At 48.4% G+C, this 18,334-nt stretch overlaps 2 protein-coding genes across 2 annotated transcripts in view; one reads left to right on the top strand and one right to left on the bottom strand.

The window, feature by feature from the left end:
• Positions 1-1,016: 1,016 nt before the first annotated feature.
• On the bottom strand, positions 1,017-9,514 carry SKIDA1 (SKI/DACH domain containing 1). The gene has a single exon (XM_055709555.1). It carries the CDS (start codon positions 4,858-4,860, stop codon positions 2,359-2,361), a length of 2,502 nt encoding a protein of 833 aa, XP_055565530.1. The 5' UTR covers positions 4,861-9,514; the 3' UTR covers positions 1,017-2,358.
• Positions 9,515-14,224: 4,710 nt separating this feature from the next.
• Positions 14,225-18,334, top strand: part of MLLT10 (MLLT10 histone lysine methyltransferase DOT1L cofactor) — a 136,917-nt gene continuing 132,807 nt past the window's right edge. Inside the window, exon 1 of the mRNA XM_055709381.1 lies at positions 14,225-14,432. The gene's annotated coding sequence lies outside the window, so the exon portion shown is untranslated. The remainder of the gene's footprint in view (positions 14,433-18,334) is intronic.

Below are 18,334 nucleotides of genomic sequence, written 5' to 3'. Positions count from 1 at the left end.
AGAGAAGACCTTTGTCAAGCAGACAGGGCTTTCTAACAGAGCAGGGGGCTTTCCTGAGCAGTACATTTTGTACATATTTACAGTTCTCTGAAAATAAGGCTGTAATCTGTGCAGCTCTAAACATACGAATGTAAACATTCATCTCAGAACAACTTCAGTAAGCAGATTTTTCATGACCGTCGTAATTTCAGCGGAACGGTTAAGTATGCAATGCACCTTTTGCAATTGGCAGTTTAAAGTGATGTGTGTGCGTGTGTGTGTGCGTGTGCATGCGGGGGGAAGGGTAACTCCACTGAAAGGCAACTGTTTACTCTTTCTAAATATATTTGGCTGCAGGTATTCTTAGACTAAGACTTTTACAATGAGAGGAAAACTCCGGTGTGGATATAGTAAACAGTTGAAATCAGTTAGTGACTGCTTGGAATATTTAGAGACACGAGGGGTTGGGAGAGGGCATCACAAAAGGCAGGAATTAAAAAACTGAAACCCAGGCAGTGGATTGCCAGCAGAAATGTTGACTTTGAGTCACACAGTAAACATTACATTGTTGCTTTGTTTTCCTTTTTTGATTTACGATAAATTATTCTCCCGGGATTGATCGATGAGTGGAATCCTTAAAATTTAATTTGGGAATGATCTAGTATAAATAAAATGCTAATCCAAAGAAAGAAACCAGCAATTATTCATCCTAAACTCTGCTGATTCAGCAACTCAATTATAACTGCCTTTCTTAAGCTGCAAACTTTTCAGGCTGTTTTCAGAGTTGCTGTACCCGTCCTCCCCCCGCAAGAGAGACCTTCTCCCGTCCTCAGCTCTGCCTCCACCTCGGCCTCCAGCCTTTCTCTCCCCCCCCCCCCCCCTTCCCTTTCTTTTCCAGGGGGTGGGGGGGAGGGAGGGAAACAGTTAACCTCTTGAAGCGTATTTCCTCCAAATAAAAACAGTGAACTTACAAACGGAGAGGAAACCACGGATAACTCTGCAATAATTCAAAGTGTATGGAATCAGGATTTTTTTTAAAACAGTGTTTTTAATTGAAAATAAAGCTAAAGCATGCTTTTCAACAGTGCAAATTTCCATAATTTTGATTTACTGCTTCCATCATCACAATATATTATACCAGCATGTCTTACCGAGGGCTAGACTCTAGAAGTCTGCCTGTTCGACTATTTCGATATTAAGTGCAAATATAGATAATTGCCTCTGATTGTCACGTGCAGTAAAAATGTTTCTGCTACATAGAGAGGATGGCATGGCAAAAAAAACCCACGACAACAAATGTAAAGAGATAAAGATAGAACCGGGAAGTGTAACACGGTTGAAACGCCTGAGTTTTGGTGCCAAAAAGCTATGAATAACATGGTCTTCTCATTTTGTGTATTCTTTCCACTTATGGCCTCTCATTTCACTTTCTGTGTTGTATTTACTGCTTTGCTATTTCCTCCAGCCAGCGTGAGGGGCTGGACCATAAATTGTACTGCTAGCCGGGCAAATATTTCAGTTGCTTTGCAAGTTTGTAAGGGGCATGTTCAGACCACAACTTAAGTATGACATTAGTGGGTAACAGTAACCTTATTTAAGACCTCTGGGTGAAACAAAAAGGCTTCCCAATTGCAAAGAGTGGCTGTTCAAGTAAAAAGACACCCTTCTACCAAAAATAGAATTCCACATTTATTTACTGGTTTCAGATGAGGCAGCTTTTCCCAGCGCTGGGGTCGCAGGCGGACCCCAGCCTTTCCAAACCAGAGAAAAAGAAGTTAAGTGCAACTGCTCTTCGAAAAAGACACCCCTGCACCCGAAAACAAAGCTCCCGAAAAGTAGGCTGCTGCCACATTGAATTATAGTGAACCCTTACTGTGCAACCATGTAACTTAACAAACTTTAACTGAATTAACAGTTAGACTTCCATTTTTGAAATCTAGTGCATAAATTTAATGGCTCATTCTAATATTTATTATTCAACCTTTTGACATTTATTTGCAGCAGTTGAATTGAGGTACTGGTGCATTATTAGCATTCAAACAGTAAAGTGTTCCAGCTCTACCATAATAACTGAGTTTAACTTGAGTCTTTAGCCTGAAGTACTCTGTGGAATGTAACCCCCCCCCCAAAAAAAAAAAAAACCCACCAAAAAAACCCCAACCAAATGCAACAGGGAAAAAAAAACCAACAACCAAAACAAACCAAAAAATCACTGTTTGGTAAAGAAAATAGTAATCCGGTTTCTGTCTTCACAATGTGATAAAGCAGGATTCCAAAAGTGTGTATAGCATTAATGGGCTTGTACAAACCATCCTGCAGAGTTTAAAAAACGTAAGAAAGTTAAAGGTGGTTCAAGAAAATATTTTCCAAACTATTTTATTAATTAAATTTCCTGAATTTGTGGCTAGGTGGAAGAGGTATTGCAGAACCGCCCAGCTGCCATTTCCATACAGGATGGGCCTTGTGAGGTGGTTGGGAATCCTTAGTGGTGTTTAAGGAATAAGCTGGCAACAAATCCCCATCATTGCCAATAATTAGTGATGGTGGACAGGGAAAATTTGCCATGAAATTAAATGGCCTTTTCACTGCTGATGCTACATTGCTGGCTACCCTTTTGCGTCTATTGTTAACTGTAAAATCATCCAGTGTTCCTTCATGTGTCTCGATTTTACCTGTAGGACGTGGGCTTCGAGCTGATTTCAAATTTGGTTTGACTGGAGGAGTCTGCAGTACAGGTCGCTTTCCCAAAACCAGTGTCCTGTAATTTTTTCTCACCCTTGCTCCAAATTTATACTCCCCATCCTCAGGTTTTGGAGTACCTAAAGTGCATGAGAGGACCTGACTCTGAGTCAGCGGGTTTAAGGAAGTGGTTTCTTTCTCAGTGCATGCAGAATCTTCCTTGGCTGTTAATAAAGCGTCCTGGTTATTACTCTCAGTCACACCGTAAAACTCATCCTTAGTATCATTGCACTCACACTTTAGCTTATGTGTTGTAAGATCAGGCTCATACTCGTCGTTCGCACTGCTGTCCTCTATTTTGATTTTAATGCTGTGCAGGAATGGCAATGCCTTATTGCCTGTATCAGTGCACTGGAGCTCAGCTGCTGCTGCTGCCCCTGGAGAAGCAGCATCCTCTTCAGGATCAGTTTGTAAAGAGGGCAAATCCGTGGCAAATTCAATACAATGAGGGATTTTGGAATCTTTCTCTGAATTTGCTGCCGCTGATGAAGAATCATTATTTAAGAACCTAGCAGCTATTGTATTGTTATCTGCACGGTGTGTAGTAGTTGCTTGAAGGCATTTCCTTGCCTCTCTGAGTATTCTTTGTTGTGGAAATGCATTGTTTGTCTTTGGGCTAGGTGAAGAGGCCCCCTTTGCAACACAGTTAATTGTTAGGTCAGTACTCTTGGCATTATTGGAAAATTCAGAGTGTGGGAATGTGATCTCGGATACCCTGTCATCTCTTATCTCCGCGAAGCAGCTCCCCAGGCCGCCGGAGCAGCGCAGCGCCGGGGCGGTGGGAGCCCAGCCGGGGCGGCCCCACTCCTCCGGCAGCTCCGGCTTGACTCCGCCGGGAGCGCCGCGGAGGGCGGGCGGCCCGCCGGGCTCCGCCGGGGCCGCGGCCGGGGCCGGGGCCGGGGGGCGGGGGGCGGCGGCGGCCGCCAGATGGTACAAGAAGTTGGCGTGGACCACGCCGGGCGGGCTGCAGAAGCTGGTGCGCCTGAAGCGGATGCTCTGCACCGAGACCTGGCTGGAGACCGAGCTGGAGTCGGAGTCCGAGGTGCTGTCCTCCTCCTCCTCCTCCTCCTCTTCCTCCTCCTCTTCCTCCTCCTCCGAGCTGACCTCGCTGGAGTCCGAGGCGCCGCTGCCCTCCTCGTCCTCCTCCTCCTCCTCGTCCTCCTCCTCCTCCGAGCTGCCCTCGCTGGAGCTGGAGAGGCTGGAGCCGCAGTCCGAGTCGTGGGCGGCGCGGCCGGAGCAGCAGCTGGACTCCGAGTCGCTGCTGCCGCTCTCGGGGAAGGCGGGCGGCGGCGGCCCGAAGCCGCGGGGCAGCGGCAGCCGCGGGGCGCCGCGGGGCCGGCAGGGCCTCGGCGCGGCCAGGGGCCGGCGGGCGCCGCCGGGGGGGCCCAGCGCGACGGCGGCGGCGGCCGCCCCGTGGCGGCGGCGGCGGCAGCGGGCGGGCGGGGGCGGGGGGCCGGCAGCCGGGAGCCGCGGCCGGGCTGCGGCGGCGGGCGGGGGGCGGGCGGCGGGCGGGCGGCGGGCGCGGAGGGACGCGCAGTTGCCCGCCGCCGGCGCCGTTTCATAGTTTACGGGGGGTTTGCAAGGCGCCCGAGCGATTTCTGGGTAGCTGTGGCCAGTGTATTTACTAAAAATGTGAGGTAGATGAGAGGCCGGTAGCAAGGCTGTGTCCCCCGGACGCAGGGCTTTCCTCCGGACGGGCAGCAGGGGCCGAGGAGAGTCATTCAATCCCAGCCAAAGTTTGTTCTCCTTCCAGAAGCCGGAGAAGGGGTCGGTGGGTGCGAGCTCCGGCCGGAGGTCGGTGGGTGACAGCGCCCGGCTGATTTTCCTCCGTTTCGTCTTAAGAACCCGTTCGGTTTTGCAGGATGTGTACAGGGCTTCCACGTCCTCTCTGGAGATCAGGGTGCATTTGGCGGCGTGGAAAGCGATGGAGTTGATGGCTTTGAGTTTTCTCAACTCCTCCAGGTCGCAGTGATGCTTTTTTACTTTTAAATGATCCATTCGCTTGTGCACGGTAGTTCGCGGGATGTTTTTGAGTAGGTCTGTAAAAACCTGGGAGAGTGCAAACATTTGCTTTCCTTTAATGATGAGGTAGCCGAGCCTCACGCCATCCACCTCTTCAAAACCCGACTTCAGGTCTCCCATTTCGTGAATTAAATTATTCCCAGCATTTGCAGAGAGAGAGAGAGAGATGAGGAAAAAAAAAGGGGGGAAAAAAAAAGAAAAAAGAAAAAGCCACACACACACAATCCTCAGCCAGATGCTGTATTTGTCTCAAGGCATCCTGCTAATAAAATATAACAAAGGCTGTTATTCCTGGTGAATGAAGTGCCAAACTTTAGACAAAATTAAAAAAATAAATTAAAAAAATACCGTGAGGCTACAATCAATATATAATCTTAAAAAACAGGTTTGCCAAAGTGTTTCTCTAAGTTGCTGCTGAAGATCAGTACCTGTTCCCTTTCATTCCCTGCTTTTCCATTGGAAACTATGATAATGGAATGTGAAGGGAGGAAGAGAAAAGAAATGCAGCTGCTATTCCCGCCGCTGCTTTAGCTACAAATAAAATGACAGAGTGAAGTGAGCTCGTCCGGAGACACCTTCATCAATTAATTCCCCTAAAGCCAACGCTGATTGGACACTCCTGACAGGTGATGCAATAAAAATTGATATTCCACCCCTTCCCCCAAAAAATCTCCCACTAATTAGCATACCCTTATACTGCCACCTCCCCTCCCAAAGTAAATAATACAGTTAGTATATAAATCTTTCTATTAAACAATCCGAGCTCAAACACACTCAGACCTCTCAGACTTCCTGGTCGCTAGCTTCCGAGGAAGGATTTGTATGCTTTTTTCCCTATCGTTACGTGTATTTTTAGCCTGTTTTGGACAAACGTTGCTCTTTTGTGCATGCTGTGAATTTAAAGGACATAAGTCTGATCGTAGCGATGGAAAATCCTTCGGTAACGTAGCCGCTTTAAACTAGCATTTTATTCTGCATTGTGTGGAAAATGAAGCTTAGCGAAAACGTGCAGAACAGCCTGCTATTTCCCTTTCTGAGGCTCCAAAGTTAAATGCTCGGTTGTTAACGAGAGGGAATACTTACATTTTCGAGTTTCTCTTGATTTTCCTCTTCTGCTTAATTAGCTTTTTACAGCCGGGGACTAAGGTTATTTTGCTGCCTGAATATCACGGGTTCCTGCACCGTGATACTGTACCACTTTTAACTGAAATTCTGTCTGTAATATTGCGGGAGGGGGGGAGGAGGACGTGAGCTCACGTCAGACCCATAACAAAGCATAGATAAGCCAGAAATGTATACACTTTTCACGATTAACCATGCTGGATCACGAGCTGGAATGTCCTATAGTCCCAGAGCCCACGTCAGGATTCCTGCGTGCTGATTGCTTCCAGCAGAGAAAGGAGAATCTAAAATATCCAAGGTGCTTCCAAGAGCCTTTACGTAATAACAAAAAAGTGCTGGCACACACAATGTACGATATTGCAAGGGGCTAGGATGCTTCTAGCTCGCAGTTCGCATATTCCGCTTGGGGTAGTCCTGCCGCAGCTTTTTGATGTTCCATTTATAGCAGCCCCTTAAAATCAATTGGAAGAAGCAGGACGAAGGTTTAACCTCTTCTTAGGAACGTTAAATTATTCGAACGTCAGGAACGAGGATTTCGCAAATGTTGCGATAGCTGCATGCCTCTCCCTTGTCACGTTAAAGTGATGCTTGCGGTTCGCACGTTAGGCGTTGCAAAAAAAAAAAAAAAAAAATCACCAATCTCTGCCGTGCATCCAGTGTTCCGCTGGATACAAACACGAGCACTTTTATGTATCACTGCACCTCCAGAATTAGACATATCCGCCAAATTAACGAGACATCTCATATTTCTGGGACTTAGCAAAAAATTGACGGAGAAAAAAAAAAATCTTCAATCCCAAACGTCAATATCCACTCCGCGTATTGGCAATATGGTGCGTGGAGTTCGTGTTATCCCGTCAGGTACAGCTAAAGTCAAGCGCATAATCGCTCTGTAAAAACGCGGTTTTGCATGGCAAGGCGAAATGCAGGCGAGCCCTCGATTTTGCAGGAATTCTAGAGAGAAGTGGGAATTTGGAGAAGTGCATCCGGGAATGGAGGAAGTCTGTTCAAGGGAGCCTCTAACTCGGAGGGCTGAGATTTGAAAAGTCAGCCCTGGACTCTACTGTTGCTCTCAGCGCAGATGCAATCGCCGCTGTTCAACTTAATCCATGTGTACGCGGACGGCGATGCCTACTTCTCCCCTTTGAAACCCGGGGATAGTATTCCCATCCGAGAAAGCAGAGCTACAGCACGTTACATTTTGTCCCTCGAATTAGAAAAGGATCATTGAGTGGATCTCGTGATATTTCAGCCTTTAAACGTAACCGAGAGCAGCAGTGAACAATGCCTCGGCTCAGCTCAGACCATCCGCGGAGTTCGCCTTCCCTCGCCTCGCATCTGGATCCCCAGCCTCGCCCGTGCGAGAGGCACCCTCGCCTATGCTGAAGCTGAAAGCAAAGTTTCGAGAGAAAACAGCTGCTGGCGCTAAAAAGAAATCATCGCAGTCTTTCTAGCGCTAGAGACAATAAGGTCGTTTAAAAATTCCTCCTGAGGTACTTATATGCCGCCAACACCCCCACCCCCTCCCCACTGCTCTCCTCCCCCTGCTTTAAGGTTAAGGCTACGGAGTCAACAGCAAAGGCAGAGTAAACTCCGAGAAAGCTGCTCAGAAGACGCCACCAACGCGCCCGATGGGCTGAAAAGTCCTTTATTCGCCAGGTGGCCCGGCGGGGCCGCGCTCCCGTGCGAGCCCACGCGTGCGCTGGCGCGCGGGGAGCCACGGGCACCCGCCCCCACGCGCTGCCGCGGGCAGCCCGGCCCTGCGGCTCGGCAGCTGCCTCCCCAAAGCGGCATTTTCGGTGGCTCCGCGCCGGCGCTGCCGAACGCCCCAGAGTAGTGACGGCCCCTCGGCAGAGCCCGGTTTGTCGAAAGGTGCAGCCATGAGCACCGGGGTCGAGGCAGAGCCCGGTGTCGACGGGGAGAACCCCCGCAGCAGCCTGCGCATCCTCGCGCGTACTTACACGCACTTTCGGCTGCGTATCTTTCTCCGCATCTCACGCGGAGACGTCTGTTTCGCTACTTCTCCACCGTTTGTTTTGGGGGGTTTTGCGTGCCCTTTCCCTTGGCCATCAGCACACGGTGTGTATCCGGGGTCGTCTTCGAGCAGGGCTGGGGGGAGATCCTGATAAAGAGCCGGCGGAGGCCCCTTGCACACGCACACGTACATTAAAGGCAGGGGACTTGAAAATGGATTTGCACGCACACAGGGGATTGCGATCAATAGCCACCAACATTTATGGCTTAGATTGTTAATGTGAAAGCTGGTCAAAAGAATGAAAATGAAAAATTAAAGGTCTCTGGTATCAATGACGTGAAAAGTTATGTGATAATTTACTTACTGGGAGCCAGGGTGTGTGCCCGCGTGTTCATGTGTCTGTGTGTACGTCGTGCATGTGTGTGCAGACCCAGATGTATATGTGGCCATCTCTCAAAAGCAAGGGAGTTTCTTTGTTAATTTTGTGGACTGTGTCACCCTCGCTGGTGATCAAAGATGAACATGATTAAAGGGATGGAGGTTCGTCTCACATTTCTTAAGATAAGGACGGCCAGAGATGCCCGGTTTTGCCAAATACATACACATGCAACTACAGAGAGTTGTGTGTATAGGCGCACACACACACAGAGACTATTAATCAAATGTGTTCCTTTTCACGTTGAGTAGCGTGCAATCTGCAATCCACACTCTATAGTCAGTAGTATTTCAGTCTTGAAGCTGTCTGGTCGAAGGATAAACCTCATTAGAAAAGAAAAAGCAAAATAATATTCATAATACCTCGCTGTGGACCTATTCCCATTTATTGGAAATCATACAGTTTCATTTTTGTAAACTTGTGCTGAAATATATATGCTCGCGGGGAAGTGCTTAACCACGCCGTTCCAGAAAGAAGATGTGTGTAACATTTAAAATACTCCTTTTACGTGATGTTTTGATTTATTTTCATAGTATGATTATGTTTAAATGCCAGTGCAATTCAGCCTGACCTCTTCCTTCTGCAATGAAGTAATGCACACACCATTTACAGTCTTTTAAACGTTTCGTTGGGAAATGCAGCAGTGATGTCCACCACCAGTTGTACTAATGGCAAGAATTCTTTTGAAAATCTTCGGGAAAACCTAGGAGGTCATGTGCATTTTCACACTAGGATTGCCACATTATTGGAGTATTATTATTATTTATTATTATTTGTTAAGTACTGGACCATGTCTTCAGGTATTGACAAGCATTAAATAAAGCTTTGCTTTCATGACGCTGGGCAGAAATATATATTTCAAATGAGAACTTGTTTTCCAATGCTATACCTTATTTTTAGATATTGCTGGGCATATTTTGCTCAAGGAGGACACAGATAGAAAGCAGCTAGAGGCTATCACAAAGAGTCCAGTAACGTAAATATAATAGGGTCAAAGAACAGTATAATAGGATCCTTCTGCTATTTAAAAGTCAGCTAAATGTGACTGTAATACCTAAAATTTGCCGTAAATTCTAGTACGACAACAAATCAGAATGTATAACTAAATCTTCTAAAACTGTAGGACAAAGAAATGCCAACCACAGGTCTAAAAAAAAAAAAATCATAATCTGGCTAACACTCTTATGCCTAGGAGTTTCAGGGTTGGTTTTTTCCTTCCTCCCCCCCGCCCCTCTCCCTCCACACACCCCCCCACCCCCCGTAAACAAAGCAGCAATGCAGAGTTCTGCTTAAATGCTTTTTAAGTCGTGTTTTTTGCCGTGGGGGCTAGGGTGTCACTTGCACTCTAGAATTCTGTGCAATTTATAATCACCACGAGCTAAGACTATTTCTTGAGTTTGATACCCCTGGTAGTTTTAAAATACTTTTTAGCAGGACTTTCTGGACACATACTACATGCCATGTTGTTTACTGACCCATAATCAAAATGCAGTGACCTTCTACCCTTTTTTTGCCCCTTGACCCATGCTGAATTCAATGCAGCCTTTATAAATTTGCAAATCCTTGGACGTAAAGGGGATTTGGTGAGTCTTTGTTCTGAAAGGATCCTAAAAGTTTGCATTTTTAATTAGACAAAGGTAAAGCAACAAACATTGGGAAATCAGATCCTCTCCTGCACATAGGTGATCTCTCTTAATTTCTGTACTGGGGAACACATCTTAAAAAACACACCCTGCAAACTGAAAAGCAGTTGCAAACGTAGGAGAGCAGGAGGTTATGAATTGCACCAAATTAGCAATGTGGTGCAAATCACTTTCATGACGTAAGGGATGGCCAGGCCACAATCTTCCGGCGCTCCTCATCCCCAAGGACCGTGTGGATTCTGGTGACCCGGGGAGAGCCAGCGATTTGATCTGGAGCTACAGGCGCATTCCCTTATCTCCTTTGCTATCAGTCAGTTTAAAGGACACCGTAATTATGATGGTGATAAAACAATGCCCGCTTATGTGTGCTGAATAAATAAAGAATGTTTACAGCCCCAGAATGTTTCAATTCCAATTAAACGCTGTCAAAGAAAAGCCACCCCCCCTCCTTCTTTCCTCCTTCCTTCCTTTGCTCCTTCCCTCCCTCCCTCTCCCCCCACGACTCCCTATTTACCTTGTTGGTTGTAATATGGCCCTATGAAACAAACCGGCCTTCCAGTTTGCTATTAAGGCCACATCGGGAGGAGGGGGAGGAGGAGGGGAGGGGGATGACAACACGCACTCTTGGCCCCACAATTACTTGGGTCGCTTGCATCCTCTTTATTTTTATATATTTTTTAATTTGTTTGTTTTTCAATTGGCAAAGGCGTGATGATGCAGGGGGGAAAGGCACTTAAGCATCCTGCTCCAACCACTGTCCCAGGGAGTTGGGCTGAATTAATCTGGTGGCCCTGGTCACCAGAGGAGGGGGCTGCCGCCCCCCCCACCCCCCAGGGCCTCGGGAAGTGGGGTCTCCCCACCGCTCCCCTTCCCTCTGTGGCAGGGAGCCTTGGAAACAGGAGCCTGGAAATGCATCCCGCTCACTAAGACACAAGGATCATTTCAAATATTCATTGTATCAACAAATCTCATCATAATCAGATTAAAGCAAGGTTTGGGGGGGAATGGCCTGTGTGGCTGGGTATGAAACACCGGCTGGACTACAAAGGCGGCAGAAAATACGTTCTCCCTTGCCTTGGTCACACAGGGGCGGGGGGGGGAAATGAAAAGCAGTAATTTTTGCAAGAAAGGGACACTTTGAAAAGCTATGATTGTCCATTTCACCCTGGGTAGCATGTTCCTCTTGGAGGTCGTTTCCCTTTAAACTTTACGTTTAATATTTCTATATGATGCTCATTATTTATTTGTTTTAAACTCCAGACAGCAACGATTCCCATTGTGGAATACACTGAGATAGATTTTCTTCACGCCAGTTTGCTTTTGGCTTATCTCAGCTGAGGGAACAGCTTTTCTACATACAAGCTTTAAAATGTGTATTTCATTGAGTTGTCTGGGGTGAAATGTTTATATCCATTTTGTGGAAGTGAGGTACTGAATGCATTTTCAGGTCTGCTAGATAGACGCAGGCCCTTTTCCTTTTGAAAGTTTAGACCTCCAATACCCTCAATTCTACTGGCAGACTTAGGATGGACTTGGAGGGTCCTAAACGTGACCATTCACTAAGGCGGGGGGCTACAGCTTGCAACAACGTGCTCGGCAACTTAATCTTACGCTAAAAAGAGCAGAGAGGGAAAAAGAATGGAATACAAACTCTCCCGACATTTGTAGTCGCTTCCAAAGTGGACCGTGCATTTTAAAGCTGATGGAACGTGTGTGTTTTGGAGCCAAGAGGAGAGAAGGTAAGTGTTTGTCCTTGCAGCCGCCAGTTCGGGTAGAAACAATGAAAGAACAAAGGGAACCACTTCTCCGTGCGAACATTTCACATTTTCCTCCTCCGTCGGAGTCTCGTTGCGGAGAGCTGGCGGGGGTGGGGGGGCTCAGTTAAACTTCACCTTTGGAGGCTGTAGGGCGGCGGGGGTGCAGGGGACGGCGAGGAAGTTGCGGAGCGGTTTGGACCCCCCGTTCGTCGCCGCAGCAGCGGTGCCCTCAGCGGGCAGAAGTCGCCGGTTTCATGGCTCTGCACTCACCGGAGAGTCCCCGTGACGGCGAGCCGCGGCCGGTGGGAGCGGGATCGGGACCGGGGCTGGCCCGGACGCCCCCGCCGCCCCCCAGCCGGGACCGCTGCGCGCGGGGCGGCCCGCGGCTCGCGCCGCCGGGCAGGACTGATCTCCCTGGTAACCGGCGGGGTGGCGCGAGAGAAAGCGGAGGTTAGGAGGCGGGGCGGGGGGGGGGGGGAGAAAAAAAATCAGCGATTATTTGCAAATCAAATAAATTGCATCAAAGAGCAAAGACCGGGTGGGGGTGGGGTTGTGTGCAAACACACACCGCTGGCACTCGGGGCGGCGGGCGCGCGGCCTCGCCGCGAACCGTTACAAAGGACAGCGGGCAGGTCCGGGCCTCATCCCGTTCCCCGGGAGCGCCCGGGACACACGCGCCCCGTGTTTACGGCGAGGGAGGCCGGCAGCCCGGCTTGCCGCGGGGGAAGCGAGCGGAGGCGCGGGGCGGCCGGGCCGTATGCAGCGGCGGGACCCTCCCGCCCGCCGAGGCGCCGCCCGCCATTGGCGCGAGCGCGGGGGCTCTCGGCCGCTGACCTTTCACCCCTCCCCCCGCGCGCCGCTTCCTTTGCCGCCCGACCACTTTCCTACCCACAATTCCCTGCGCCGGCCGCGCTCGTGCCTCCTGCTGGCGACCCCCCCCCCCCTCCCCTCCTTCCCTCCCCCCCCTCCCCCCCCCCTGCCCGGGAAAACCCGGGGGCGGGAGCCGGGGTGTTCCTGTGGCGGCGGCGGTAACGGCCGAGTGGGGGCGGGGGAGAGACTGAGGCGCGCTCGGCCGCGCTTGAACGGGCCGCGGGGCGTCAGGCGGGCCGGCAGAGCTGGCGAGGCGCACTGAGGCGCGGGCTCGGCCCCGCGCAGGGTGGCCGGGTGCCAGGGGGGGAGAGCCCGCGGGGGAATCCCCTCGGTGACCGCCACGAGCGGGGGGGGGGGGGGGCGGCGCGGCGGAGGGACGGGCCCCTGTGGGGCCCCGTGGCTGAGGGCGGGCGGGGAGCGCTCGCCAGGGCTCCGGGGAGGGGGCAGGCCGCACCGGCTGAGGTGCAGGAGGGCCCTACCTGCCTGGGTCGGGGGGGCAGGGCGGCATCGGGAGGAGGGATTTGCCTGTTGAATATTACTGGTAGACGTTAATCTCCTGTTTTAAAGCACCTTGTCAGTAGCTTTAAGGAAATCAAATGTGACATTAATCAAATCGCACAAATGTAAACATTTATAAGTTAAATCCTAATATTATGCAATTATTTAAATCAAGCCATGTTTTTTCCTCAACGTTGTGTGGTAGCTCCCGCTCTCTCCCTCACATGCTTTGAGTTTTCCGCTGGATCCCTGTGTCTTGTTTTCTGCTATACAGTGTTTTTAACGTGGTGGCCAGAAACATGCCATTCTGCTGGACTTCGGCTTGCAGACAGTAAAGTGGGCAGCACTGTGGTTGTAAATATCACTTGGTCTCCAAACCATGCCCATCAAGATTAAAAATCAGTATGCTTTGCATGAATTTGAGGGTGAAACCTTCAAATAATACCTTGCTTTGGTACTGTTGGGGTTTTTTCGCCTCCCTGTGGGTGTGTGAAGCGGGTGATCCCGTGGTGGAGACTCGAGGAGGTTCTCTGCTGGTGAAATGTTGAGGGGTGCCTTTGCAGCTTTAGCGGGATTTTTGGGCGCAGTGATATGTGAAAGACCCAATAATAGCGCATAGGGGACGAGGGAGTGAAGGAAGGCAGGAGCACGGTGTCTGGCGCTGGGACTTTGTTAGACTGCAGGCCGCGGGTGTGCTGGGCAAGGCTCGCAGCAGGTCCGAGGAGCTCGGGCCGGTGGGGCAGAAGGGCTCACACGCAGCTCCGGGACGGCTCCGGCGGGCTGCCGTGGGCAGGTAGCCTTTGACGGCAGGCTGCAGGCACACCGCGGGGAGAGTTTAGGGAAAGGCAAAGAGGCGAGGGAGCCAGCGAAGCGGCCGGCGCTGCGGGCAGTTGGTTTCTCCCCGTCTTCCTCGTCCTTCCCGGTCCTTCCCGTTCCACCTCTCCCGGCGGCTTCTGCGGCGGGGAAAAGGGGATTTGGGGGTCAGGGAGGAGAACAATGCTGAGCCGTCTTTTGTGTGCAGCACCGTCCCCTGAAGGGAAGAGGCAAGCACTGCAGCGCCCGGGTCGGGCGCGTCTGTAGTGCTGCCTCCTCTCCTGCTGGTAGTGCTCATGGCATGCGAGGGGCCGGCGGGCGTGGGGCCGGTGGCAGGAGGTCGGGGGCAGCCGGCGGAGGGGTGAGGGCTCCCATAGGCCGGCCTGCCCGCACCGCCGACCCCGGGATAGGCTCGGGAGCGGGGCTGGCGGCGGGCCAGCCGGGCAGCCCCACTCGCCCTCCAGCACGCTTTGCGCCGGGGGCGGGAGAGTGTGGGGGTGAGCGGCTGAGAGAGTAAACCCGTGGGTGCCCTCGCAGCGCGGCGCTGAACTGGCAGGCTTGCCTGGGGGATTTCAAGGGTGAGCGAGGGTCTCCCGTCAGCGGGGCGGGCTCCGGGCAGGTTGCCGTAGGTAGCATGGAGAGGGGCCGTGCCGGTTAGGCAGCGAGCGGGGTGGGAGCCCGCCGGCGGCGGCCCGCGCTCCCCGGCAGAGCGGCGTGCGAGGCCGCAGGAAGCGGCGGGAGCGGGGCCGGGCGGCGGGGCCGGGCGGCGGTGGGGCCGCAGGAAGCGCCGCCGGGGCTCCCTCTGCTCCTGCTCCGGCGCTCCCCATTGTTCCCTGGCCGCCTCTTTTCGCGCCGCTTTCCGCCGGCGGGGCTTGCTCGGCCGCAGCGAGGGAAGGAGCGAAAAGCTCCCGCCGGGCGGCCCCGCTCCCCCCGCCGCCGCCGCGGGGCCCCCCGCGAGCTGGCGTGCTCGCGCGCTGCAGCTCGGGGGGGCCGGCAAGAAAACCCGTAAATAAGTAGAGAGGAGCCTTTAGAAGTGCCATCCACTGAGGGGGCTCCTGTGAGGCTGTAGCTCACGTGTTACTTGAAAGGTAAAAAAACCCCCAAAACCCAAGCCGCTACCGCAGTGGATTTGTACATAAAGTAACATCTGTTTGTGGGTGGATTTTAGAACAGGACTTCTTAAAGCAAGCGGGAGAAACTGCTCCGAACCGCTGGATTTGGAATAATAAATGTAGGCAAAGAGAATTTTGGAAGGAACTCGTCTTGCTGGTCTGCTTATAAAAAGGAAGATTAATCTTCCATGAAGACACCATGATGTCTGCGTTCCCGTCCCCCCCCCCCTCCCCCAAGTGATTGTTTTATGTTGTTGGTTTGAGATTTTTAAGGCTTTGTTTTGTAGGAAAAGTGTTTGTTGTATCTCCCCCCCCCCCCCCCCCCTTAGAAATTAAATTGCTTTGGTACGCCATTTCAGACCTGAAATTTCTCATGTATTTACATAGAGGACAAATTGATTAACTTGGTGTTCAAGAAAATTTCCAACAAGTGCCCTTGATCTTCTAAGGGGAAAAAATATGTCTTTGCACGTTGTTTCTGGAATATTAAATCAAAATGGGTAGGGGCTCTTATTTGTGATGAGGAAGGAATTTCTAGAGAACTAGTTATTTTAAGAAAATCCTTTCTAGGAGAACTGTGATTATTTTAAGCAAGTTATCTGAGAGTGTGTGAGATTTTATTTTCAAAGGTTAGAAGTGATGTCTAGATTTTTACTTTTTTTATTAAATATATTGCCAAGAAATTAACGTTTTGCATAGATCATGAGCAGCAAGTAAGAAAAGTTAAAGGATGATATTTATGGATATAATCTAGCTGAAAATAATTTTGAAGTTACTTTCTTCCCCCCAGCCCCCCACACTTGGGAAGTTGCATGCTTGCAGTCATTGTTTAAGAGAATACAGTTTGGGACTTGTCTTTCACTCTTTGTAAACTTGCAGGCTTTTGCGGGACTCCTCCAAATAAAAGCTCAATTCAGTTTAGATGGTAAAAAGCATCCGTGTTCCTTGAAAGCTGAAAATGCAAGTAATATTTAATAGGAAAACACCACCCTGGTAATATCCAAAGGCATTAACTTTAAGATCGAGGAAAGAAATTTTTTTTTTGTTTGTTTGTTTTGTTCTGGCTTGGTTTACTTCTCCTTGAGTATTCCGGAGATGCATTTACTTGATTGCTGCCTGGCAATTTTCAAAAGGTAACTACAAATTTAGAAAGCTCATTCAAAAGGACGTTTAATGCCCTTGTATTTACTAAAACAATAGATCGCTATTTGAAAACTATCTTATTGAAAGGAAAGATTTAAAAAAATAGGGAGAGAACGTTTGTTGCCATTCTTCATTGCTCTTTATTTTGTATTTGTGTGGAATGTGTTGACATATTTAATATATTAAGTTTTTTCACAAAGGAGCATTGTTGTTACTTTTAATTGGGAAGTACCATGATATAAAAATTACCCACATTCCCGACTCTGAAGTACCATAGTAAGATTGACAAAAAGTGATCCGAGGCTTGCGCGCTTAATTCGCCAGGAATGTTAAGCTTCCCAGATACACCCTATGTGGTCAAGTTAGACTTTCGCTCTCAGACAGTTTTTAATGGTCCAAGTCGTACGTAGAGGAAATGTATCTATGTATATATATGTGGAATTGAAATTAGATGGTAACTAGCAGTGGGAACGGAGCTCACTGATCGAAAGACTTTTTTTTTTTTTATTGCATTTGGCAACCTCTTTCTTTCAGAGACACAATACAATTAATTAACATATTCTGGGGCGTGTTTTTGAGATTGGGAAGTGGTGGCCCCTTGTTGAGAAGAAAACACTTTAAATAAAAAAGTAACATTGTTTTGTCCAAATGGTACTGGGAAAAGCAGAGTAGTATTGCTTATACAGCCCACGGATGCGGTTGATTTACTCCAATTTGCTTTAGCATATAACAAACCAGCTTTTCTTTTCCCACGCCTATATTAGATATATGTGTTTTGTTTACACAAATCCATCTAAAATAGTCTGTATTTAACATATTTGATGGGAAATTCAGCATGTAGTTTCTCGTGTTTAGTATGTAGTACAGATACTGTTCCTAAATTGGAATCAAATAAATGTGACCTGTGATACAACGCAGTAGCACACTGCTGATCATAACGTAACAAACATGAAAAAAAAGCTATTAATTTATATGGAATGTTAATTTAGCAAATCCTACGTTGAGATATGCCTATAGAGGAAAAGTAGTCTGAGGCTTGGTTTTGGAGTGATGCTATAGAAATGTATTTAATAAAAATCCAATGAAATAATACATACCTCATAAAAATCCAAACTTTGAAATTAAGTATTCTTCTTTGAAGAAAAGCCCTGTGTTACTTTTTAAGTTGCATATAATCTAAATTCCAGAGTTTACTAACCCAGCTTTTCAGGGCTTAATACAGCATTAATATTCAATATGGTTTACTTGAAGTTTATTTCAGGTTCTTTTGTATCATACTGTAATTATCATTACCTTGACTTGACTCATATAAAAATGTGGTTAACGTTTAAATGCCTTTTTATTATAGAGAATTATAAATTGTCACACTTAAATCTGTAACTTCTATCACTTAGGGAATGTTAAATCTTTAAAAGGAATTAATCACTGTGCTTAAAAACACCCTGTGCTAGGATTCCTTTATTTAGAATTTTGGTTTAAGCTTGTCCATTCAAAGAAAATCCCTTTTTTTATGTTTACTGTAAACCTCAGTCTGAAATTAACATTTAAAAGCCAACATTAGTAACAGAAGCAGTACTTGAAAACCACCAATTTTATCCATTGCTGCTAGTTAAGTAGAATTTACCGAAGTCTCCAAAGGTGATAATACAATTAAAAGCAAGAATATAAATACAATGGTTGGTGGAATTACATCCCCCTCTCTTTGCAGTCTAAAGAATTACAAAATTTGTAATTACATTTGCACAAAAGAAAATAGCACAACATATGAAGAGGCGTGGTGTCCAGGAGATGCACTGACACGACCTTTGGTGCTGCTACCTGTACTTGCATAACATGTAAATATATAGCATGCAAACTCCTGATCAAGAAGTGACTACATGTTAAATGTTGGAACTTTAAATTATTCAGTACATTGCATTTGGATAGGTGTTAAATACAGATTTGAGTAGTATACTAAAGAATAGGAGGAAAAAGAGAACTTTACTCTTTCTCAGTATAATTTAAGAGTAAACACATAAAGATACATTATCATTTTTAATATGGGTTCTGTAGACATGCTATATCCTTCATAATTGAACATGGATAGAAATAATTTGTTGGATCTAAGGCAGACTGCCATTTAAAACACACTGTGTGCAAAGGTCAACACAAAAGAGTCGCATTTTATTTTGTGTAAAGTGACCATTTTGCTGCTGCCTTCCTAGGAATGAAGCAAATACCCACTA

The sequence above is a fragment of the Falco cherrug genome, chromosome 4 (genome assembly GCF_023634085.1).
Source record: "Falco cherrug isolate bFalChe1 chromosome 4, bFalChe1.pri, whole genome shotgun sequence".
NCBI lineage: Eukaryota > Metazoa > Chordata > Aves > Falconiformes > Falconidae > Falco > Falco cherrug.
Note: the sequence above shows the minus strand (reverse complement) of the source record. Positions and strands in the feature narration are given on the sequence as shown.

Excerpts from the sequence above, each read along its gene's own strand:
- SKIDA1 (XM_055709555.1), bottom strand. The coding sequence starts at position 4,860 with ATGGGAGACCTGAAGTCGGGTTTTGAAGAGGTGGATGGCGTGAGGCTC.